Consider the following 25,688-nt stretch of genomic DNA (forward strand, 5'->3'; position numbering starts at 1 on the left):
ATTTCACCCATCGTCACCATTTCACCCATCGTCACCATTTCACCCATCGTCACCATTTCACCCATCGTCACCATTTCACCCATCGTCACCATTTCACCCATCGTCACCATGTCACCCATCGTCACCATGTCACCCATCGTCACCATTTCACCCATCGTCACCATGTCACCCATCGTCACCATGTCACCCATCGTCACCATGTCACCCATCGTCACCATGTCACCCATCGTCACCACGTCACCCAACGTCACCACGTCACCCAACGTCACCACGTCACCCATCGTCACCACTTCACCCATCGTCACCATTTCACCCATCGTCACCATTTCACCCATCGTCACCATTTCACCCATCGTCACCATTTCACCCATCGTCACCATTTCACCCATCGTCACCATTTCACCCATCGTCACCATGTCACCCATCGTCACCATGTCACCCATCGTCACCATTTCACCCATCGTCAGCATTTCACCCATCGTCAGCATTTCACCCATCGTCACCATTTCACCCATCGTCACCATGTCACCCATCGTCACCATGTCACCCATCGTCAGCATTTCACCCATCGTCACCATTTCACCCATCGTCAGCATTTCACCCATCGTCACCATTTCACCCATCGTCACCATTTCACCCATCGTCAGCATTTCACCCATCGTCAGCATTTCACCCATCGTCACCATTTCACCCATCGTCAGCATTTCACCCATCGTCAGCATTTCACCCATCGTCACCATTTCACCCATCGTCACCATTTCACCCATCGTCACCATTTCACCCATCGTCACCATTTCACCCATCGTCACCATTTCACCCATCGTCACCATTTCACCCATCGTCACCATTTCACCCATCGTCACCATTTCACCCATCGTCACCATTTCACCCATCGTCACCATTTCACCCATCGTCACCATGTCACCCATCGTCACCATTTCACCCATCATCAGCATATAGTCTCACACGAGCTACAAAAGCACCAACTCAACTTGCGTTCCATATTTTCCATTTGTTAACAAAACCAAAAGCATCATCGATGCTCGTCTCGTCCAAATGCCCAACCGTCGTGTGCCAGTGTGCCATCCATTCACACTGCAAAACATTCCATTCCCAGAAAAGCTTAGTTGTAAATGGGTTATAACCATTTGAATGGAACTCTATGCGGTGCGGACGCGGTATCAGCGAACGAGGTCCGAATGGTTATTTGGATCAAATTTAAACCTCTAATCATAAATTTGTATTTACCAATGATACCTGACCCATCATCGCTGTGCACACAATATTCTTCATAAGGTCTTCAAGACTTCCTCGGATCCGTTTGGTTGAGCCGTTCCGTGTCACGGACATCGCTCCACAAGATCAAACTCCCTTTTAATTTTCACTCCATTCTAGGCGGCAATGGAAACGGATTATCAAGCAAACAACAGGCACACTCACATCTGGTGCCACATCTTCTTCACTTCGTCTGTAAGATTCCCAGACATCGCCTCTTCCTCAGACGTTTCCGAAATGCCGTCCACGTGTCGACCACCGACCGCCCCTCCCACCTTTCCAGCATGCAATTCCGCAACATCTTCTGCGTCACTGCTGTGGCGACCATCTCTTCGGGGTGACGTTAGCTGAAGGAGATAAAAACAAAATAAGAACTTGTGCATCGTTTGGAATTTCTTGATCAAGCTTCGAAAGCATCCATCCTCAGCTCCATGAGCCTCGGTATTCCAACCATCGTACCATGCTCAGAGTGCTGCTTTCCCCACAGTGTTGCGCGATGTCACAGAGCTTGGCCGTAAGCTCGATACGACGACAGATGTCCATGTCTACCCTCCGAGCTTTCTCTTGAATGCGCGAGTCCAGCTCGACCCATTGCTGAAAGGGACGAGCAAACAGGTTAAGGTGCTGTGGTGGGAATTGAGTTTGGCTGGACGCCAATTAACAGGGCCCTCACGGCCGCTCCATACATTTGATGGATAGGCCGGGGAGGGTGGTGTGTTTGGGTCACCACGCAATCAATATTCCTTCACAAACTAGCAATATATGTGGAATGGTCAAAATGTTATGGGAACGAAACACTCACAATAGGTATTATGTCATTATGCATGCTTGTACCAAGTTTGATTTAAATCCTTTCAGCTGTTCTCAAGTATCACATTTTTACCTGGCATGACCTCTGACCTATGCCCCCAAAATCTAATCGGTTCATCTTTTCATCATAATATATATTTATACCAAGTTTGGTCACAATCCCATCACTGGTTCACAAGTTAGCGCAGTAACAGAATTTTTACCCAACGGGACCTCTGACCTTTGCCTCTTGACCCCATTATCGAATAAATTCATCTTTACTTCATTGTACATACTTGTACCAAGTTTGACTTGGATCCCCTCAGCCGTATTTAAGTTATCGCAGCAACGAAAACCTACCACGGACGGACGGACAACCCAGAAACATGCTTCCGGTGACTTCATCGAAAAGCGAATGCGAATGGTTCGACGGATGTGCGGAGTATCGTTAAGAGAGAGGAAGACAAATGATGAATTGCGAAAGATGATGGGAATAGAGCCTGTGATTGATGCTGTGAAGAGGAACAGGTTGAGATGGTTTGGTCATGTGTTGAGGAAGGATGAAAGTGACTGGTTGAGAAGAGTGATGGAAATGAATGTAGAGTAGCAACGAAGGCTGGAAAGGGTGGAAATGCGAATGTTTCGGTGGATGTGCGGAGTATCGTTAAGAGAGAGGAAGACAAATGATGAATTGCGAAAGATGATGGGAATAGAGCCTGTGATTGATGCTGTGAAGAGGAACAGGTTGAGATGGTTTGGTCATGTGTTGAGGAAGGATGAAAGTGACTGGTTGAGAAGAGTGATGGAAATGAATGTAGAAGGAAGCAGAGGATGGGGAAGACCGAGAAAGACTTGGCTGAAGATGGTGGAAGAAGAAATGCGGGCAAGGGGGTTAACAAGGGGAGATGCAGAAAATAGGGCAAAATGGAGAAGATTGTCATGGGGACCGCAAGGCTAACCCCCGCTCTAGCAGGGAAAATGGCCTTTAAAATGCCTGTTCTTGTTGTTTGTTGTTGACTTCATCGAAAAACCTCTGTCTTGGACGAAGTCTTTTTGAATGCCCTTCGTATATAAACTTTCACCAACATCTATAGAAAACAAACATTTTCCTTCCCTCCTGGCCTTTCTTTGATGGACACCTTGATGATAAAGTGACATTTTAAGGCAATGATCATGATGGCTCGCACTATCAAGCCAGGTTGCAAAGAGGTAAACACGACCAAACCACATTACTGAGATTTCGTACATCACAGACAAATACTCGAGGGAGCGCTATGGGCGGAGGGACCACACAGACAGGCACGCAGAAGGACGGACGGGGCCAGAGACAAACGAGCACAAGTTTACGGGTAGATCATGGCGCTGAGGATTGTATACAAAGGGGTGTCTGTATAGGAACATCAACACATTACCTCACATGGAACCCTACAAACACATCAGTCCTTTGGGATTTAATGTCCTCATTGTGCAAGTACTTTTCAAAACATTTGCCCAAATTAGGACAAATTATTTAACCACAATACTACTTACAAAATGTTATTCCTATTGCGTAAATTTTTGATTTTAATGAGACCCGCCCCAGAGCTAATCCGACACACCCGGAGCCACACACCCAGAGCCGAGCTACAATTTAGTCAATCATCGGAGGAGTACGATTACAGAATAACCATTTCAGTGAATCGATTAACACTTGTCCATCACTTGCCAAATTCCCCATCAGTCATCTGCCTGTGCCTCACCCAATCCCCATCCGTCACCTGCCGGTCCCTTGCCCAATCCACATACGTCCATCCCTCACACAATTCCCCATATGTCCTTCCCTCACACAATTCCCCATCTATCACCTTCCCATCTCTCACCCAATCCCCATATGTCCTTCCCTCACCCAATTCCCCATCCGTCACCTGCCCGTCCCTTGCCCAATCCACATACGTCCTTCCCTCACCCAATTCCCCATCCGTCACCTGCCCGTCCCTTGCCCAATCCACATACGTCCTTCCCTCACACAATTCCCCATCTATCACCTTCCCATCTCTCACCCAATCCCCATCCGTCCATCCCTCACACAATTCCCCATCTATCACCTGCCCATCTCACCCAATCCCCATTCGTCCTTCCCTCACACAATTCTCCATCCTTCACCTGCCCGTCACTCGCACAATCCCCCATACCTCAGTCCCTCATCCAATTCCCCATACGTCCATCCCTTGTGTCCATCTCTCGCCCAATTCCCCTTATGCCCATCTCTCGCCCAATTTGTCCGTCCCTCACCCAATCCAATATGCCCATCCCTCACCCAATTCGCATGCCACATACGTCCGTCCCTCACCAAATTCCCCATCTCTCATCTGTCCGTCCCTTGCCAAATCCCCACCTTTCTGCCCTCACACGATTCCTCATCCGTCACATGCCCATCAATCGCCCAATCCCCCATACCTCCGTCCCTCATCCAATTCCCCATATGTCAATCCATGCGCCCATCTCTCGCCCAATTTGTCCGTTCCTCACCCAATCCCAATACGTCCATCCCTCGCCCAATTTGCATGCCACATACATTAGTCTGTTGCCAATTCCTCATCTGCCCGTTCTCCTCGGCTCCATTGTTGGTGTGGCAGCATCTCGTCGTTCGGTCATTCCCCTCTTCAAATCGCTGGATAATAAACACATCGTTATATAATCCGCATCTGTTCATACGTGTAATACTTATTGCACCACGTTTACTCGCTGTACAACGAACCAGGTTTGGGGTGTGGGAGGTATTTTTCAAACACCAATCGTGGTGTTCAAAAAAGTTATTGGGATGAGATACAAGTACTGCACTCGCAACAGTTCAAGAACCGCCAACGTTTGCAGCACGCACACCTTACGAAAGACCAAATCTTTTTCATAAACTCAAGGTAATTGCAGGTTTTATGTCACGAGTTGAGGAAACATGTCAGGTAGAGATCAAATATCGGGCGATTAGAGCGGGTGAGATTCAGGTGTTTTCACTTCAGAGACATCGTGTTTCGGGATGAAAGGGTGTTTGGAATCTGCAGGAGGAAGCTCCTCAGATGTTATAATCACAAATCTGAAATGCAAACAAAGTTAGTGTCTGCCCTTTCAACGTGTAATGATACGAGACAGGCACCGACAGAGTTCCACACGCATCGCCCAACCCATCTTTCCCAAACATCCAGTTACATTTTGATTCGGAGCGAGATCTGCAAGAGTGAGGACGTGACACAAGCACGATGGGCTGAGTGACGTTCTTCCTGCAATCCCGTCACGTTGGCGTACATACCCAATTCCACTCCAGTGGGAGTTACAGCAACACCCGTGACGCATACACTTTTGGGCAGGCCCGTACTGGTTCAAGTACATTGCTAAGGTTCACCTATGATTGGTTAGATCTCGCACAAGGCCCCAAAAATTGCGCAGATTCAAACCACAAGCCTCGAGCTTCCTCGGATTCCGATTGCGCAATGGGCGTCGAGCATGAAAGTCGAGGTTGTTTTGAACAATTATGGGACAATCTTTATAATTCGGTCCCAAAGGTCCACAGACGCATTAATAAGTCGACAAATATTTACGCAGGCGGCCCAAATAAAGGAAAACCATTAGCGAGGAATTTCCGATTGGTGCCCTTATGATGTTAAGAAAAATAAAAATGAGGGATTGAAGAGGAGCTTGGAGGATGTTGAGGAGGAACAAAGAGGGAATTCGCCAAAATGTGCAGCTACCGCTCACCCGATGCGTCCCTCACGGAATGTAGTTTCATTGCTGAGGGAAGGCTGGTCGCGGTGGAGACAAAGACGCGAGAGGACAGGAAAGGGCAGTGAAAGGGAACGTGAGCGAGCGGTCATTCGACTCCTTGATACCATTAAAGATACATCCCGAACGACGAGGACACCCACAAAGATGAGAGCACCAATGGAGGAGACGTTGTTAGGCCCAGCAAATGCAAGCCACGCACACGAACACCGATAATTTATCAATGTACTCAAGTATCGTTCCTCAAAGCACCGGCTCTTCCATGATCTTTGACCTCTAAATTGCAAAATAAGCAGCGACATGTGGTGCAGGAACTTTGATCCATGGGAGAGTTGGTTCCGCAATGTTGAGCCTAATGGAAATCTCGTTCCTCGCACGCCAAACATGTCGGGCGATGTCTGTTACTCTGCCCTCGAATGGTAAGAAGACCTCAGGACAAGATACGCTCCATGTTTATGAAGTACCACAACCCTCTGCTAGACAGACAGCAGCCGCGTGTGAATCTCTCTCTGGACATGATTAAACTTTGATCTGATAAATGGAGCAATCTTGGAAAAAATAATCACAGACTCACGTTAACATTGGAATTATCATCAAATTAACCCACCCATACCACTTCCTTGGTCATCCACTGGAAGAGATTCAGCTTCTTGAGACCTTCTGGGCCTCACCATCAGCAGTAAGCTTTCCTGGCCCGACCACATAGCAAATCTGGTGTGCAAAGCAAGCCGCAGACTCGGCATCCTCCGCCGATCCAAGTCATTCCTTGGAAAATCAGAACTACTCACAGTGTACAAGGTCTTGGTCAGTATCCCAATGGAGAATTCCATGTGGGCTTGTACTCCAGCATCACCTGTGGCTCTCTTGGATTCTGTGGAATCTAAAACTCCCAATTATTGGAATCTCCTGCGATGAGGCTGAAGCATGAGGTCTGTTGATCTCATCGCAGGCAGGTCGGTGGTCTCTGTTTTCTACCGTCCATTCCATAACATTATTCCATCTGTTTCAATACTCCGATCCTCCACAAATCCAGGATGCATCATTCCGGTAACCCCTTCCTAACGGGGTAGTCCAGGATCACTGCACATCTCAACCGTTTCTTTCCTCACTTCTCCCAAACACCACAGTGACTGGAGGATGTTCCAATGAGCACGTCGTTGTTTCACACATGGTGTAAGCAGCACGCGTCATAAAACATGAACTGTAAACATCCGTTCACGTCCAAACGTCAAGGCTCATGTGAAGGTGCATCACATGATGCAAAGGTCATTCCTCCAAACGAGTCTCTGCCTTATTACTCCCAAAAGGTTGCATACATCCCTTCTCTACCTGTTCAATTCCACCCTGTTGATAGTTTTGTTGCCCATCTAAAGTTTGTCAGCATGCTCTTCCATGAGCCTCGACCTATAAAAGAGGTCTTCTTGAACAGGCAGAGGTAGAAATGAACAGATAACTCACCACCAGCAACAACAACCAACCATACACCAACAAACAACAAACAACAAACCACCAACGCACTCATCAACCCTACGTCAAGAAACAACCCAACAACAACAAACAACCCGACAAACAACAAACAACCCAACAAACAACCCTACACCAACAAACAACCAAACAAACAACCCATCATCAACAAACAACCCAACAAGCAACCCTACAACAACAAATAACCCAACAAACAACCCAACATCAACAAACAACCAAACAAACAACCCTACAACAACAAACAACCCAACAAACAACCCTACACCAACAAACAACCAAACAAACAACCCATCATCAACAAACAACAAACAACCCCACACCAACAAACAACCCAACAACAACAAACAACCATACATCAACACACAACACACCAACAAACAATACAACAACAAACAACCATACATCAACACACAACACACCAACAAACAATACAACAACAAACAACCATACATCAACACACAACACACCAACAAACAATACAACAACAAACAACCATACATCAACACACAACACACCAACAAACAATACAACAACAAACAACCATACATCAACACACAACACACCAACAAACAATACAACAACAAACAACCATACATCAACACACAACACACCAACAAACAATACAACAACAAACAACCATACATCAACACACAACACACCAACAAACAATACAACAACAAACAACCATACATCAACACACAACACACCAACAAACAATACAACAACAAACAACCCTACATCAACACACAACACACCAACAAACAATACAACAACAAACAACCATACATCAACACACAACACACCAACAAACAATACAACAACAAACAACCCTACATCAACACACAACACACCAACAAACAATACAACAACAAACAATACAACAACAAACAACCCTACATCAACACACAACACACCAACAAACAATACAACAACAAACAACCATTCGGTTGCGAGAGGACGCTGGCGTTGCATATTCGCCGCTTCTCCGACTGGATGGATGTACAGGGTCTGCTTCTACCTTTCTGACCTGACATCTCACACCTGTCCTGCCTTTTCACACCCGCACGTGCCGCGTGTTCTCCGGCTGGATAACGGAATCTGCTTTTGATGGTACGGAATACGGAATTCGAAAGGCCCGCTCCCGTTGATTGTGGCCGTGGCCTTGTTTGCCGGTGGCCTTGTGGCCTTGTTTGCCGCTGTGGTCTTGATTAGCGGCTGCAGTCGTTTGCCGCTGCGTTTGCCGCTTTGCCTCCTCGACCTTGGCCTCGTACTCGTCCCTTCGCTCCTGCCTGGCATGGCTCTGAAGTACTCCGCCGCAAGGCTTCTTCTGCTCAATACCCGCTCCACCCCATCATGCATCTCTGCCATCAAATCAAATGGACTCCTCCGACGACCCAGGTACATTCACCGTGGCTCCGGTCGCAAGTTTGTTTATTTGCAATCAGGTCACTCCATCCCCGTCCTCTGGTCGGCTCAGCGCACTCTCACTCTTCGTCCCAGCGCACCTGGTCACAGCAACCCACACGATCGCACCTCTTGCCTACGAACCCTGGCTAAATCACCTGAATTCATCCCTGCTGTTCAAAACAACATCAAGCTCACCCTGTTCAACACCCGGTCCCTCAACAATAAATGCCTCATCCTGAACGAATACATCCTGGATAACAAACTGGACTTTCTCTGTCTCACCGAAACCTGGCAACAACCTCTGGACTACTACACACTCAACCTCACCACACCCAATGGATATTCCTACGTCAATAAACCACGCTCGGAGGGCCGAGGTGGTGGAATTGCCGTTATCCACCGTCAAGACATCAAGACCAACCTCACCTCCATCTCATCTGCTCCATCATTTGAACACCTGGCTTTAAAACTCTCTGGTCACACGCAGTCAGTCATGGCTGTCGTCTACCGCCCTCCCAAACCACACCCATCATTCCTGTCTGACTTCTCCTACTTTCTGACCCAGCTATGTTCCCTCTCCCCCTCAATCCTCCTCCTTGGTGATTTCAATATCCACATGGACTCCACTGACTCCACAATAACCACTGACTTCACTGATTTACTCACCTGCTTTAACCTCACTCAACATGTCGACTTTCCTACCCATATCCGTGGTCACATTTTGGACCTTGTCTGCTCCACTGGATTAAATTTGCACCATCTCTATGGCTCCGACCTCACCCTCTCTGACCACTTAGCCATCACTCTGACCATCAACATCCCCGCCCCAACACCAAGGCATTATCGCACAATCAACTTCCGTAAGCTAAACGCTCTTTCACCTACCTCATTCTCATCCACCCTCTCTGAAAAAATGTCCACTTCTCCCTTCATTGACCTCCACACCCCTTCCGACCTCACTGACTACTACAACCACACTCTCTCCTCCTGCCTTGACCAGCTTGCGCCTGTAAAAACCAAAACAGTTTCTTTCACCCATTCTGCTCCCTGGTTTACCCCTGAACTCCACCTGATGAAAACTCGTGCTCGCCAACTTGAAAGACTCCGCAATAAAACGGGTCTCACAGTTCACTCCCAAGCCTACAAGGACCACATACAACACTACAAAGATGCCCTCTCCCGCGCCCGCTCTGCCTACTACTCTCAAATTATCCACTCTGGCTCCGGAAACCCAAAAGCACTCTTCTCGACAATAAACAAACTCCTCCGCCCCCTGAACACCACCACCCAGTCATTCACAGTAGACAACTGCATCTCCTTCCTCTCTTTCTTCCAACGCAAAATTGACAACATCTACAACAGCTTGACCACCGCCGCACCCGCTCCCCCTCCAACCACCTGCCCCCCCTTGTCCTGCCATCCCCTGTCTCGGTTCTCCCCAATCTCTCCTACTGACCTCTCTGAACTCCTCATAGGAATGAAAACTGCCACCTGCACTCTTGACCCCATCCCCTCCAGCTTTGTCAAAGCCTCCCTCCCTGCTCTCTCTCCACTTATCATTGCAACAATAAACTCCTCCCTGTCTACAGGCATCGTCCCACCTTCCCTCAAAATTGCTGCTGTTACCCCCATTCTAAAAAAACCTGGTCTAAACCCTGACACCCTAAACAACTTCAGACCCATCTCCAACCTACCCTTTCTGTCAAAAGTTTTGGAACGCGCTGTAGCCACTCAACTCAAACATCATCTCTCTGCCAATAACTTGTATGAAACATTCCAATCCGGATTCCGCTCCAACCACAGTACTGAAACTGCTCTCCTCAAAATCACCAACGACCTTCTCCTCTCCTCTGACGCTGGCAACCTCAACATTCTCGTCCTCCTCGACCTCAGCGCTGCCTTTGACACCATCGATCACACTATCCTCCTCACCCGACTTGAATCCACCTTTAACGTCACCGGCACTGCCCTCTCTTGGATTAAATCATACCTCTCTGACAGATGCCAGTTCATCTCCATCAATAACTGCAAATCCCCCACTGCTCCCCTCCCCCAAGGTGTCCCCCAAGGTTCAGTTCTTGGCCCCCTCCTCTTCATCCTTTACCTGTCCCCGCTCGGTCACTTAATCCGCCGTCATGGTCTCCAATTCCACTGCTTCGCCGATGACATCCAGCTTTTCATCTCCACCAAGTCCGTCTCCACCGACACCCACTCTATCCTGACAAACTGCATCACTGAAATAAAATCCTGGCTTCAAATCAACTTCCTCAAGCTTAACTGTGATAAATCTGAAATAATCATCATTGGCCCAAAAACGCTCACAAAATCCACCCATAACTTTGCCCTCAACATCGACGGTATCCCAGTATCCACCTCCCCTCACATCCGGAATCTTGGCGTCATCTTTGACCAAACCCTTTCCTTCGACAAATACACTAAACAGATCACAAAGTCAGCCTTCTTTCACCTGAAAAACATTGCCCGTCTCCGCTCATCCCTCTCCTCCACGGCTGCAGAAACCCTCATCCACGCCTTCATCACCTCCCGTCTGGACTACTGCAATAGCCTCCTCTATGGTTCACCCTCAAAAATCACCAATAAACTCCAATACATTCAGAACTCCGCTGCCCGTCTACTCACTCATTCCCGGACCCGTGACCACATCACCCCCGTCCTTTACAAGCTTCACTGGCTCCCCATCCCCCAGAGAATCCAGTACAAAATCCTCCTCTTGACATACAAAGCCCTCCATAACCTGGCCCCATCCTACCTGGCTGACCTCCTCTCCAGACACACTCCCACCCGCAACCTCCGCTCTGCTGGTACCAACCTCCTGACCCCCTCCATCCGGACCAAATTCAGATCCTGGGGGGACAGGGCCTTCTCCATCGCTGCTCCCACCCTCTGGAACTCACTACCTCACACCATCAGAGACTCCTCCTCACTCACCACATTCAAAACATCACTAAAGACCCACCTGTTCAACGCTGCATTCAACATTCAACCCACAGCATTTAACCCCTGACTATCTCTTCTCCTTCTCCCTCCTTTTGCTTTAAATATTTCCCTATTGATTCTTGTCTTGTCTTTTTGATTCTTGTCTTATATATATGCCGTATATCGCTGCTGTTTGTTTTCTTGATTCTTGTCTTTTTGCAATTGTTGTTTTCATGTATTGTTATGCATTATGTTTTCCACTCTGTCAAAGCGCCTTTGGGCTTCTGGAAAAGCGCTATACAAAATAAATGAATTATTATTATTATTATTATAACCATACATCAACACACAACACACCAACAAACAATACAACAACAAACAACCATACATCAACACACAACACACCAACAAACAATACAACAACAAACAACCATACATCAACACACAACACACCAACAAACAATACAACAACAAACAACCCTACATCAACACACAACACACCAACAAACAATACAACAAACAACCATACATCAACACACAACACACCAACAAACAATACAACAAACAACCCTACATCAACACACAACACACCAACAAACAATACAACAACAAACAACCATACATCAACACACAACACACCAACAAACAATACAACAACAAACAACCATACATCAACACACAACACACCAACAAACAATACAACAACAAACAACCATACATCAACACACAACACACCAACAAACAATACAACAACAAACAACCATACATCAACACACAACACACCAACAAACAATACAACAACAAACAACCCTACATCAACACACAACACACCAACAAACAATACAACAACAAACAACCCTACATCAACACACAACACACCAACAAGCAATACAACAACAAACAACCCAACAACACACAACACACCAACAAACAATACAACAACAAACAACCCAACAACAACAACACCACATTCCTGTAAGGGAACCACCAAATAAAATGTAAAACGATCAACGTTACAATTCGAATTTGGTCTTTTATAAACATCTCGGGATCAATTCACCGTTTACCACAGACAGAGCCAAGGACCACAGGTGCCGCAAATCAAGACGATGCCGCTTTGTCAGGTATCTTAGCGCGAGGGGTAAACTTTAGGGGTCGAGGTGTTTTGGAGGAAGGCAGCGAGACCAACTTGTTACACAACCGGCCACAACATAAACAACGATAAATAAACAACACACAAGAGAGTCGAGGAGCTTATAAACCATCGACTCCGTTATCATTGTCACATGGGGAGTCTCAGCCTCTCGACGGGATGAATAAGATGAGAAGATGATGCGAGTTGTGGTGGAATTAGCTCAACCACCCCGTCTCTGACCGCTGCCGCACCCTTAAGGCCTTAACCCAATTTAAATTCCACTCCAAGTTTACTTTTCCCAACGCCGCAATTTATTGCCTCGCCCCCTCCTCGTTTCAACTCTCCCCCTCCCCGTTTCAAGTGCACTCTCAGCCGCCATACCCCGATGCACAGTAGGCCTAGTTGTGCCCACATAAGAGGTGCAGGAAATGGCTGCGCGGTAAAAGTGTAAGGATGGGCAACAAGAAAATAAAACAAATAATAAAAACAGCTCAAACAACAACATTTAATGTCTTTACTCACTTCATTGAGTCTCGTCACCGTGTCCTGCAATTCTTTGCTGCGCACCTGTTCCTCTTCAAACCTACAATGAGAGATGGAGGAAGAGAAGGATTGGGTAATGTCTCAATCATCTGTTCATCATCTCAAATCATAATGTCGAACATCCGTTCACCACCATCTCTTATCTTCCCCCATCCAAAACCTTGAACTTTTCTACCCCCGTTAATTCACCCCAGATCCACTCTTTTGAAATACCGACTTCTTTCCTGGAAGTCTTTGCAGTGTCCATGTGTTTTTTACCTCCCCCCACCCATGCCTCCTTCCCCCCCCAACAACTCTCCCTCCCACAGATCTTCCGATGTCCCTGTTCTCTGTTGTTATACTTGTGTGCTTCACCTCTCTCTCTCCCCATCTTGTCTCCCGCTCCCTTTATTGTATGTTTTGTGTGTTCGTTTGTTTTTTGTGATTGATGTTAGCTCTTACCTGAGCCTCGATGTTGTATACAAAAAATAATAATAACAATAAAGTAAAAGTTGCCCTCCAAAGCCAGATGCCAACAGGGCATCCTCCATCGTACAAAGTCCTTCCTTGGCACACCTGAACTCCTATCCACCTACAAGACCTTCATCCGCAGCTTGACGAAGTACTGCCAACTCTAACCCTAACCCCCTTCGGATGAAACTACCTAAATCCAGAATCACCGCTCACCTCCACTCATTCTATCATTCTTTTCCCCCCACCTGTGAAACAAACTTCCACATCCTCTTAAATCTCATTCTTCCCTCCAGGTCTTCAAGACAGCATGTCAAGTTATCCCCAATCCCAAACCATGATCTCTTCTACCACCTTTGGCCCCCACACACTCCCATCACCCCATCCCAAGTCCTCCTCCTTCCAAATTTCCACTTGGCATCCTGATATGTTCAGTGTACCACCTCTTCCACGAGCCTCGACATTGTATACAAAACTAGAGCTTCCAGGGAAGCAGAACTCAACTGAACTGACTGGACAACTTTAAAGTGGGTCAGTTGTCTGTACTAGATTTGACTTAAGATAGCAACCTACCTTGTGTGGTAAGAGTCTCACACACCAAGTTTGATCAAAATCCATGAATATTTGTGGACGTTAAAGTCTTATCGTCGTTTTGGAGCTGAAAACAATATGGCGGCCTATGGCGGCCATTTTGTGACGGATCGGGTTGGAATGCAATAGCAACATACTTTGTGTGGTAAGGGTTAAACATTCTAAGTTTTATCAAAATCTGTTAATATTTGTGGACGCTGGAGTGTTAACGTCGTTTTCATGACCAAAAACAAAATGGTCGCCTAAGTCCACCATTTTTCAACGGATCGGGCTGAAATGTAATACCAACCTGGTCCTTGGGGTAAGGATGCTGCACGTCAAGTTTGATCAGAATCGGTTGATATTTGTGGACGCTGGAGTGTTAACGTCGAAAAGTTAACGGACGACAGACGATAGACGACGGACGCCGGAGGGTTCAGTATGTGACGAACTCAACTGGACGGTCATCCAGTGGAGTTAAAAAGGAATAATTAAACGAGAATAAAACCCACAATATAAACACGTTTAATAAAGGTATCTACGATACAAAGTACAAAAGGTTGGACTGGACGATGTGCAGGTAACGCATTTCACTCTGACAGGTCGTGTCAGTTAGATTTCTGACCCGACTACAGACCCGACTACAGACCCGACTACAGATCCGTCTACAGACCCGTCGGTGCTCCACTCGAGGCCGGGCGAGGGATCAAGTTAAGCCGAGCGTCTCGTCTGCTAGGATTATCTGGTGGACGTCGGAGATCCCACGGTGTCCTTCAGCAAACCAGTTATCGCCGGCACCCTGAACAAATGACAAATTCTACATCCGAGAAGGCAAAGGCAAACCACCGAGTGCAATCCTGGATGTGGGGCTATTTTGGCTGCACGAGACCTATCAAGTGAGAGTGAGACAGACACACAAATATAGACACATAGTGACAAACAGTGACAGACAGCACACTATTGTTCTTTTGAAGTCAGACAAAGAGAAGGAAAAGGTAGGTTTTTACAATTTTTAAACTATTTTGAGCCGTCTCTCACCTGAGCACCTGAAGGGTGTTGTGTGAACAAAAACAAAACAAGTTTGCAAGTTATATTAAAAACAGTAAAATCATCTATATTAAAAGGTTAACAATGGAAATGGGTATTTCAAATGTCTCCGAAGGGTGTGATCTCTCGGACAGGGGCGGCATGGCCCAGGTTGTTCGGTTACGAATAAAAAGATCCAGAGTGTTTAAAACCTCAATCCCAAACTAGTTTATTGCACAATTTGAAGGAATCAAAGTCTGGTGTAAAATTCAAGTCGAACACACATGACGCATGCAATCAACTTGGTTTGACCATTCAAGGCCCTGTTAACGCGCTTTTCCCATCTCCGTGAGTCGCCGAGGGGAGTCCACCGAGGGGAGTCTGCCGAGGGGAGTCCGCAGAGGGGAGTCCGCCGAGGGGAGTCCGCCGAGGGGAGTCCGCCGAGGGGAGTCCGCAGAGGGGAGTCCGCAGAGGGGAGTCCGCCGAGGGGAGTCCGCCGAGGGGAGTCCGCCGAGGGGAGTCCGCAGAGGGGAGTCCGCAGAGGGGAGTCCGCAGAGGGGAGTCCGCAGAGGGGAGTCCGCCGAGGGGAGTCCGCAGAGGGGAGTCCGCCGAGGGGAGTCTGCCGAGGGGAGTCCGCAGAGGGGAGTCCGCAGAGGGGAGTCCGCCGAGGGGAGTCCGCCGAGGGGAGTCCGCCGAGGGGAGTCCGCCGAGGGGAGTCCGCCGAGGGGAGTCCGCAGAGGGGAGTCCACCGAGGGGAGTCCACTGAGAAGGAAGCAAATGGAGAACAAAACATTTCACCATGGCTCAGATCAGAGTGGATTTCCCTTGAGGTGCAAATCAGAGAAGGAGTCGGATGTTGCTCACGTGACGGCTGGCCGTGCGGAGACAGAGAACTCTCGTTTCGGCCTACACGGATTTCACATTACGTAAAAAAAATTTATGTTGAAGGCTCCAGTCACAGACTGCATAGTTCTCATCGAGGCCAGGCCAAATAAAAGAGCTGCATTGATAGAAAAGTGAAGAAAGAGAGAATAGTCCGTTTTTGAGAAAGCAGAAAATCTGCTTTTTGAAAGGGGTAAGATCGTAAATGTTTGGAAAGACATGTGAAGGTAAAGAGTTCCAGAGTTTGGCAGTGGAGGGGAAGAAACAAACGTCAAAACGAGCCACCCTTGAGTTGCCAATGGCCACACAGTAATCATGGGATGTAGCGGCTTGTAGAGTATTCCGTGGTCTCGCTAATGGCGGAGGTCAACAAGCAGCAAGTTCTTGGGAGCAGAAACTGAAGTAATATCTGTAGAAAAGAGAAAGAGAACCAACTTTGCGGTGTAATTTGAGAGGATCGAGTTTTGAGGTCAGATTGGGAGAGATCATGAGTCGGATGACTTTGGATTCAATTTTGTCTAAGTATGTGGAGCTAGAACCTCCCCAGGTGTGAGAGAAGTTTTCTATACAAGGACGAATCAAACCTTGATATAGATGAAGAAACTGTTGAGAAGAGAAGAATCTTCGACATCTGAACAGGAACAGACTAGTTTCTTCGAGGCAGATTTAGATATTTGTATAATGTGTGGATTCCAGAATAAAATTGATGTTAGGGTAATACCTAGTAAGTTTATTGTATCACATGGTGTAATTGTGGAGCTTTCAAAGGAGATTGGAGAGTTGAGAGGAGTTTTAGAGAGAGATGGGAAGAAATTGAGTTTTAGAAACATTAAATTTAACCTGATTGCATTTGTCCCACTGGGAAATCTTGTCCAAGTCTGAATTTAAAGAGGCGGTTGTGATCAAACGAAGTGTAGATCGACTGAGGGAGGATGGAACAGATGGGAAAAACATGGAGGAATGAAATGTTGGTCATCAGCGTACGAGTGCATTTGGTTATTTGTAGAAGAAAGAAGGTCATTGATAAAAAGAAGGAAGAGTGTTGGAGATGCTTTTAAATTAAATGCATCAAGAAAACAGGCAGGACGTAAGACTTTGGTATGACTCGGCCAGGGTTTGAACCACCAGTTCAACGCAGACTCGGAGCGGGCACTCACCATCCCAGACTCGGAGCGGGCACTCACCATCCCAGACTCGGAGCGGGCACTCACCATCCCAGATTCGGAGCGGGCACTCACCATCGCACCACCATGCGACTTCAACTTGAGACGATCGATTTACGACTTCATCATCGATTGATGTCGGGCGAATTAAAACATTCTTGAAGTGTTCGGTCCGTCTCTCGGGGATCTTTTCCTCACCTGTAACCAACGTTGCTCAATCTGTGCTTACGAGGTGAACTCCTGAGGATCTTTTTGCCCTTTTTTCTTTTTGCTCCTTACAGTACATCGTTTTGAGCGTATCGTCAAACCTCTTCCTGTCTTTTTGGTCCACATGGGATTCGATTTCATCAGCTTTCTCACCAAGTCACCTGGTTTTAATCCTCCTAACCTCTGATTGGACAACTCTTCGGATTTCATTGACGGCAGGTTTCCTAGACATTCATTGCTCATCATTCAGGCAAGCTACAGGTCGTCTGTTGTTTTCATCAAGTTAGGAACTGAATCACCTGATCATTTTGATCAAACCAGCCCTGATGCTTTCGATCGGTGTGGCCCACAATTTCAGATTCTACTCATATTGATTACATTTGTATAAAATTGTCTTTTTAAGTTCTTGCCAAATCTTTTCAATACACGTTCAACATCATCTAGCTATAGTTTAGAGACATCAAACCTTCCTGGTACTTTGTTTTTACCCCATGGACATCAAGAGGCAAACACACAACATTTTCCCTGCCAGAGCGGGGGGTAGCCATCAAGAGGGAATGAGACAAATTTTGAGTTTCAAAATGAGGAGGCCATGGTCCTTCCAGCAAACGGCATCTCACACAGCCTCGGATACTCGCACATCTTGATGATCTCTATCCTGTACAATGACAAGGCCTCGGGTACTCGCACATCTTGATGATCTCTATCCTGTACAATGACAAGGCCTCGGGTACTCGCACATCTTGATCTCTATCCTGTACAATGACAAGGCCTCGGATACTCGCACATCTTGATCTCTATCCTGTACAATGACAAGGCCTCGGGTACACGCACATCTTGATGATCTCTATCCTGTACAATGACAAGGCCTCGGGTACTCGCACATCTTGATCTCTATCCTGTACAATGACAAGGCCTCGGGTACACGCACATCTTGATGATCTCTATCCTGTACAATAACAAGGCCTCGGGTACTCGCACATCTTGATGATCTCTATCCTGTACAATGACAAGGCCTCGGATACACGCACATCTTGATGATCTCTATCCTGTACAACGACAAGGCCTCGGGTACACGCACATCTTGATGATCTCTATCCTGTACAATAACAAGGCCTCGGGTACTCGCACATCTTGATGATCTCTATCCTGTACAATGACAAGGCCTCGGATACACGCACATCTTGATGATCTCTATCCTGTACAATGACAAGGCCTCGGGTACTCGCACATCTTGATGATCTCTATCCTGTACAATGACAAGGCCTCGGGTACACGCACATCTTGATGATCTCTATCCTGTACAATGACAAGGCCTCGGGTACTCGCACATCTTGATGATCCCTATCCTGTACAATGACAAGACCTCGGGTACTCGCACATCTCGATGATCCCTATCCTGTACAATGACAAGACCTCGGGTACTCGCACATCTTGATGATCCCTATCCTGTACAATGACAAGGCCTCGGATACTCGCACATCTTGATGATCTCTATCCTGTACAATGACAAGACCTCGGGTACACGCACATCTTGATCTCTATCTCGTACAATGACATGGCCTCGGGTACTCGCACATCTTGATGATCTCTATCCTGTACAATGACAAGGCCTCGGGTACTCGCACATCTTGATGATCTCTATCCTGTACAATGACACAGTCTATCAATTGCCAGTGCTTTGAGCATGGATCGATCCGAAATGATTTGTTACGATTCTGGAAGCGGAGAAATGTTGGTGACATGCAGTGTAGTTAGTGTTTGCTACAGGTGTTGAGAAGCGGTAAATCTTTGCTGTTGCTTTGCCAATTCCAGGTCTCCCAATCACACCTTTCGAAGTCAGATGATCCTTCCCAAATCTGGCGTTAAGGATTTTATGTTCATTGAAACACTCATGCCTCTACCACGACAAGGTACTTCATTCATGGAGTAGTTAATACATGAAATGGTCTCCCTGGAAAGGTAGTGGCAGCAGAAACTGTAGATGGGTACCTGGAAACATTAGGGATAGAGGGTTACATGGACGTCAGCAGGACTGGTAGGTAGTTTAGTTACAGATGGGTGATTATATACAAGTGTACCGATGGTGATGCCAGTGAGGTTCTCAAAGGTGAATGTATTGTCGGGTGTTTATTCATTCCTCATCATACGTCAATATTAATTCCGGGAAAAAAGGAAGTAAAATCATAAAATAAAACACTCCAGTGAGGTCCCTGCTCCACTGTTGTCCTCTCGCTCCGCAGGCATGCACGTTTATTTATTTCTGAAGCGTTTGAGGCTCACGGAGGAGCGTTTTAGGGTTCCGGCTAGCAACATCGCGAGACGAGGGAGTCAAATAAACACGGAACATGTAGGTGATGAACCTGGGATCTCAGCAAGTGGTATCAATCATTATCATAGTCAAACAAGAGCGGAGTTTGCAAACAGATCTGGTGGCTTTAGTGATGCAATTTCCAGTGCCCGGAAAAGTGCATTTCCACATCCATCGATAATCCAGACGTAGCAAACGGAGACTCCATGACCTCCAAATTTCAACTTTCAGACATCACGTGAGGCACGTGCTATAAATATGAGCAAGATTCCTCCGCAGCGCCTTGCTGTCTCTGGCAGACCGCTTCACGGCCGGGGAACACAGATGCAAGATACTGAGTGATGGCCTGGGAGCAGGGAATGGTTATCATTTGACACGGAGGGATATACAAAAGGTGACAGCTGGAAATTTGGGACGGACCTCGCAGATAAGGCGGGGGAGCAGTGAAAGCCTGGTGGTGCTGGGGGTGTCGGTTCTAAACTACAGAAAAAGCCAAAACAAGCGTTTGTGTGAACGCCCAGAAACCCCCAAACAACAAACATGTTGAAACCATGAACTGTCAGCGTCGCCGGGTTTGAAGTGACAGCATTACAAAGCGACTTCATCGTAAGCGCTCTGGCCCATTTCGCCGAATATCGCCCGATTTGGAAAATCAAAATTGTCCTGTACGAAGAAGAAGACCAAGGACACAGGAGTTTCGCATTATGGAACACACAGACACCCCGAGATGGCGGCATCACCATTTGATTAGCAAAGTCAATTAAACCAGAGACCACCCAATCGTTGAGGCTCCAAACATGATCATTGCCATTTGCTTTTGCACATCCACAAAGTGAAATACCGACTAAATTAGCAGGAATTTAAGAACAGACCTATTTATACCTATTCATACTTATTTAATATACGTAAATAAATAAATAATTGTACAAGGAAAGGAAAAACAAGATGCATGACCCATATCGCATGGTATGATTGTTTGAGCATGATGTGCCCCAGGTAGGGGCTGTTCAAAGGAGTTGGAGCCCTAGGGTAAGGCGAGAAGAATGAGGGAGGGGAGAGGGTACACAAGGGGGGTGGGGTGGGGTGGGGTGGGAAGGTAAGATGGGAGAACCACACCTCACCCACATTCTTACGGCATGCAGTCAACAGCAGGATTCTGGCCAGGGCTTGTTGAAATGCATAGATCCATCATGAGTCAGTCCCAGCAAGGTAGTTACCACTTTGAAAGAATTTCATAAAAGTATTTTCTTTCTGAAAGTTTTGTTTTTGCTGACACCTTTTTCTGCTCACTCATCATTATGCTCATTCAGGTTCCATGGATGAGTCCGGGTCCTGGCTTTGTGGAGACCATTAAACAGGTCGAAAAACAGTGAATGCCGCAGGATTGAGGAGCTGGACATTAACGAGACCATCAATAGGTGCACTCATGATGTGCAGATAGGTTGTGTCTACCTGGGGTTTTGAGGTATCTCCACAGTCATGGTTTACCTGAGTTTGTCATGTGACATGGAGGTGTGCCTTATTTAATATATTTAGCATTAATAAGTGTTCACCATTTTTTTTTTTAAACCCACAAAATCCATTCCAATGCTTCATATCAACAGGTGTAGCTAATGTAAACGAGGTATTTAAGCATATAAAATCGAATTTGTAAACAATGGTGGTGCTGCCACCTTGTCCTTTGGTCTCGCACATCAAGGACTCAGCACCGAATGGATAAAGTACACAGATACGCAGATCCAATGACAGCCGCTTTACATTCAGGGGTGTGTAGTTGGTGTGCGTATAAGGTATGCACGAGATATTTACTTATTTAATTGAGCAGGCTGTGCTGTACTGATATTTCATGTGCGCTTCATGAAAACTGAAACAAATTAATGGAGGAAAATAGAAAATGATGAGGAAAAGGAAATTCCATCATCTTGTCTCTACCGAGCCTCTCCATTCCGACGTCAGAATACACAAAATTATAGTCCAACATTACAACCCCTAATTTAACCCCCACACCTCCCCACAAACGTGCGAGCGAGCATCAGGAAATTGTTTCGCAAAAAGAGGAGGGCAAGGTTATGAGTCGTGTAAGAGGGACACATAAACACGACATGGATTGGAGGGCATAGGTGCATGTATTGGAAAATCCCAGCACAGGTGCACCTACCTATATGCTCTAGGAAATGCACACACCACTGGCACCGGATCGCTCCGTAACCATACTAATCCCATCGTTGAGGTTTCAGACCATTACACAAATCCGTGTGGTGTACGCTTTACAAGCCGAATAGCAGAAGCACCATCGTGGATATTACCAAATGGCGATGGGACGCCAATCGATCATGGCGCATTTTGCCAACCTCAGCTGGTGAGCGAATCAAATTGCTGCATCACCGATTGGTGACGACGAAGTCTCCAAGGCCAGACTCATTCCACACGCACATCAGGTTAATATCCAAATCAAACAGCCAGGGAGCTGCGGTTGATGCCGAGGCAGGTCAGGACGTGTACCCAGCATTTGTGAACCACTAAAGCGCGAGGGTAATCTGGTCTCATTTATATAAAGTGGATTTAAACAGGCCCGAACGAAAGGCAGAGCAGTCAATCACCGAGGAGGAATCATGTCCCATCAGTTCCTTTGGCTGTCGTGACTAAAGCAGACTCAGAGTTCAGGAGAATTACAATAATTATTTATCTTACAATGCAAAAGCGCAGCTCACGGTGCAATTATAAACCCGCAACCTGGATATCCTATAATTATAACATTCCACCAACGTGAAGTCTCAACTTCCAATTGAAACTTCAAACCTTGCCTCCTCCCCAGAGACCAGCACGAAACCCCACACTACATGTGCGAACTGAAGTAGAACCTCACACACATTGCTGGGGTTCCGGGGTAGCCAACTCGGGGAATGCGTACATCTTGGTCTATACAAGATCGAGGCTAATGGAAGAGCGACGTGATGGAGGATAAAAAGAGAACGTACTGATAGTGGAGGCTACAGGTGAACACAACAAGCAAGGGGATGAACAAACAGAAAAAGGAGAGGGAGAGAGGGAGGCAGTAACCTGCAAATAAGAGGGTTAGTGAGGATAGAAAAGATCACAGGTAGGGATACAGGGATGAAATGAAATGAGATGGTGGTGCACCTTGATTCAAGCCCTGGAGAGAACAGTGTGGTTGAACCATCTCTGGAAGGCATTTCCACAAATAAGATGAATGAGGACCAAGAGAGAAGGTGTGCAGCAAGCCTGGATTTGAGGAGTTTAACCAGGAGGGCATTGAAGGTAGAACACTTTTTACGGCATAGCCCGGAGGGCAAGCTGTCTAGAACAGTGTTTGTCTGTCCGTCCATATGTATACAACAACAACATGCATTTTAAGGCCATGTTCCCTGCACGAGCGGGGGTTAGCCTTGCGGTCCCCATGACAATCTTCTCCATTTTGCCCTATTTTCTGCATCTCTCCTTGTTAACCCCCTTGCCCGCATTTCTTCTTCCACCATCTTTAGCCAAGTCTTTCTCGGTCTTCCCCGTCCTCTACTTCCTTCTACATTAACTTCCATCACTCTTCTCAACCAGTCACTTTCATCCTTCCTCAATACATGACCAAACCATCTCAACCTGTTCCTCTTCACAGCATCAATCACAGGCAATATTCCCATCATCTTTCGCAATTCATCATTTGTCTTCCTCTCTCTCAACGATACTCCGCACATCCATCGAACCATTCGCATTTCCACCCTTTCCAGCCTTCGTTGCTGCTCTACGTTCATTACCCATGTCTCGCTCCCATAAATCATAACACTTCTCACACATGCAGCATACACCTTTCCCTTCAGCTTCAGCGACACTCTCCTCCTCATCAGCACGCCACTCAGTTCCCGAAACTTCTTCCATGCACATCTCACTCGAGCAACCGTTGCCGAGTCTGATCCACCTTCTCCATTCAGCATGTCTCCGAGGTAGCAAAATGTTTTCACACCTTCCAGCTTCACGCCGTCTCCAAGATCCAACTCAACATTTCCTCCATCTGCAGCTCCCTCTGTGCACACCTTACATTTGAATGTAGCTGCCACACTGGTTAATGACCCTCTCAGACCACTACATTTTTGATGAACCCACTGAGCACACATTGTACATTGAATGGAATTCACTCCGACACCCTTCCTGCACACACCTGGTTGGAAGACCCTGGTGTTGGGCTGGCGGCTAGGGTGCCAGCTTAGGATCCTAGGATCCTGGGTTCGAATCCTGGTCGATCGCTGAATTAACGCCAGGGGGGTTGACTCAGCCTGTCATCCTTCCGAGGTCGGCAAATTGAGTACCAGCTTGCTGGGATGAATGATCATTGTGTGTACCCCGATCTAGAATAGGTACACCGTATCCCTGCGCATCGTAAGAGCGTGCAAGGGTTGGCACCAGGAAGGGCATCCAGCCATAAAAGCGTTGCCTCAAACAGGGAACCATGATTGTCATGGGGCCCGCAAGCTAACCCCCGCTCTAGCGGGGAAAATGGCCTTAAAACGATCATTCTAGACAGCTTAGAGGTGAGCGTGCGTACCTCAAGGCCATCTTGCCAGCCCCCCAACCTCCCCTGATGATCCTGAAGGAAATGTTACCAGATACTCGTGTATGCCGCTGTTACAGATGTTTGCATTACAGATAATCTTTACAATTAAAAGAAAGAATCTTTACAATTAAAAGAGAGAATCTTTACAATTAAAAGAGAGAATCTTTACAACTAAAATAGAGAATCTTTACAATTATAATAGAGGATCTTTACAATTAAAATAGAGGATCTTTACAATTAAAATAGAGAATCTTTACAATAAAAATAGAGAATGTTTACAGTAAAAATAGAGAATCTTTACAATAAAAATAGAGAATCTTTACAATTAAAATAGAGAATCTTTACAATTAAAATAGAGGATCTTTACAATTAAAATAGAGGATCTTTACAATTAAAATAGAGAATATTTACAATTAAAATAGAGGATCTTTGCAATTAAAATAGAGAATATTTACAATTAAAATAAAGGATCTTTACAATGAAAAGAGGATCTTTACAATTAAAATAGAGGATCTTTACAATTAAAATAGAGGATCTTTACAATTAAAATAGAGGATCTTTGCAATTAAAATAGAGAATATTTCCAATTAAAATAGAGGATCTTTGCAATTAAAATAGAGAATCTTTACAATTAAAATGGAGAATCTTTACAATTAAAATGGAGAATCTTTACAATTAAAATGGAGAATCTTTACAATTAAAATAGAGGATATTTTCAATTAAAATAGAGAATCCTTACAATTAAAATAGAGGATCTTTTCAATTAAAATAGAGGATCTTTACAATAAAAAGAGAATATTTACAATTAAAATAGACAATATTTGCAATTAAAATGGAGAATTTTTACAATTAAAAGAGGATCTTTACAATAAAAAGAGTATATTTATAATTAAAATAGAGAATATTTACAATTAAAATAGAGGATCTTTACAATAAAAAGAGAATATTTACAATTAAAATAGACAATATTTACAATTAAAATGGAGAATTTTTACAATTAAAATAGAGGATCTTTACAATAAAAAGAGTATATTTATAATTAAAATAGAGAATATTTACAATTAAAATAGAGAAACTTTACAATTAAAATAGAGGATATTTACAATTAAAATAGAGGATATTTACAATTAAAATAGAGAATCTTTACAATTAAAATGGAGAATCTTTACAATTAAAATAGAGAATATTTAC

General features: G+C 45.8%; 1 protein-coding gene across 1 annotated transcript in view; it reads right to left on the reverse strand.

Moving 5' to 3' along the window:
* The window catches only part of LOC137421334 (intermediate filament family orphan 2), a 51,099-nt gene that overhangs the window by 12,858 nt on the left and 12,553 nt on the right, over nucleotides 1-25,688 (reverse strand). Inside the window, exons 3-5 of the mRNA XM_068107274.2 lie at nucleotides 13,304-13,364; nucleotides 1,735-1,869; nucleotides 1,441-1,622 (exon numbers count right to left, since the gene is read on the reverse strand). Of these exons, the coding sequence (XP_067963375.1) occupies nucleotides 1,441-1,622; nucleotides 1,735-1,869; nucleotides 13,304-13,364 (378 nt within the window). The remainder of the gene's footprint in view (nucleotides 1-1,440; nucleotides 1,623-1,734; nucleotides 1,870-13,303; nucleotides 13,365-25,688) is intronic.

The sequence above is a fragment of the Myxine glutinosa genome, chromosome 2, assembly GCF_964187855.1.
Source record: "Myxine glutinosa chromosome 2, kmMyxGlut1.1, whole genome shotgun sequence".
Lineage (NCBI taxonomy): Eukaryota > Metazoa > Chordata > Myxini > Myxiniformes > Myxinidae > Myxine > Myxine glutinosa.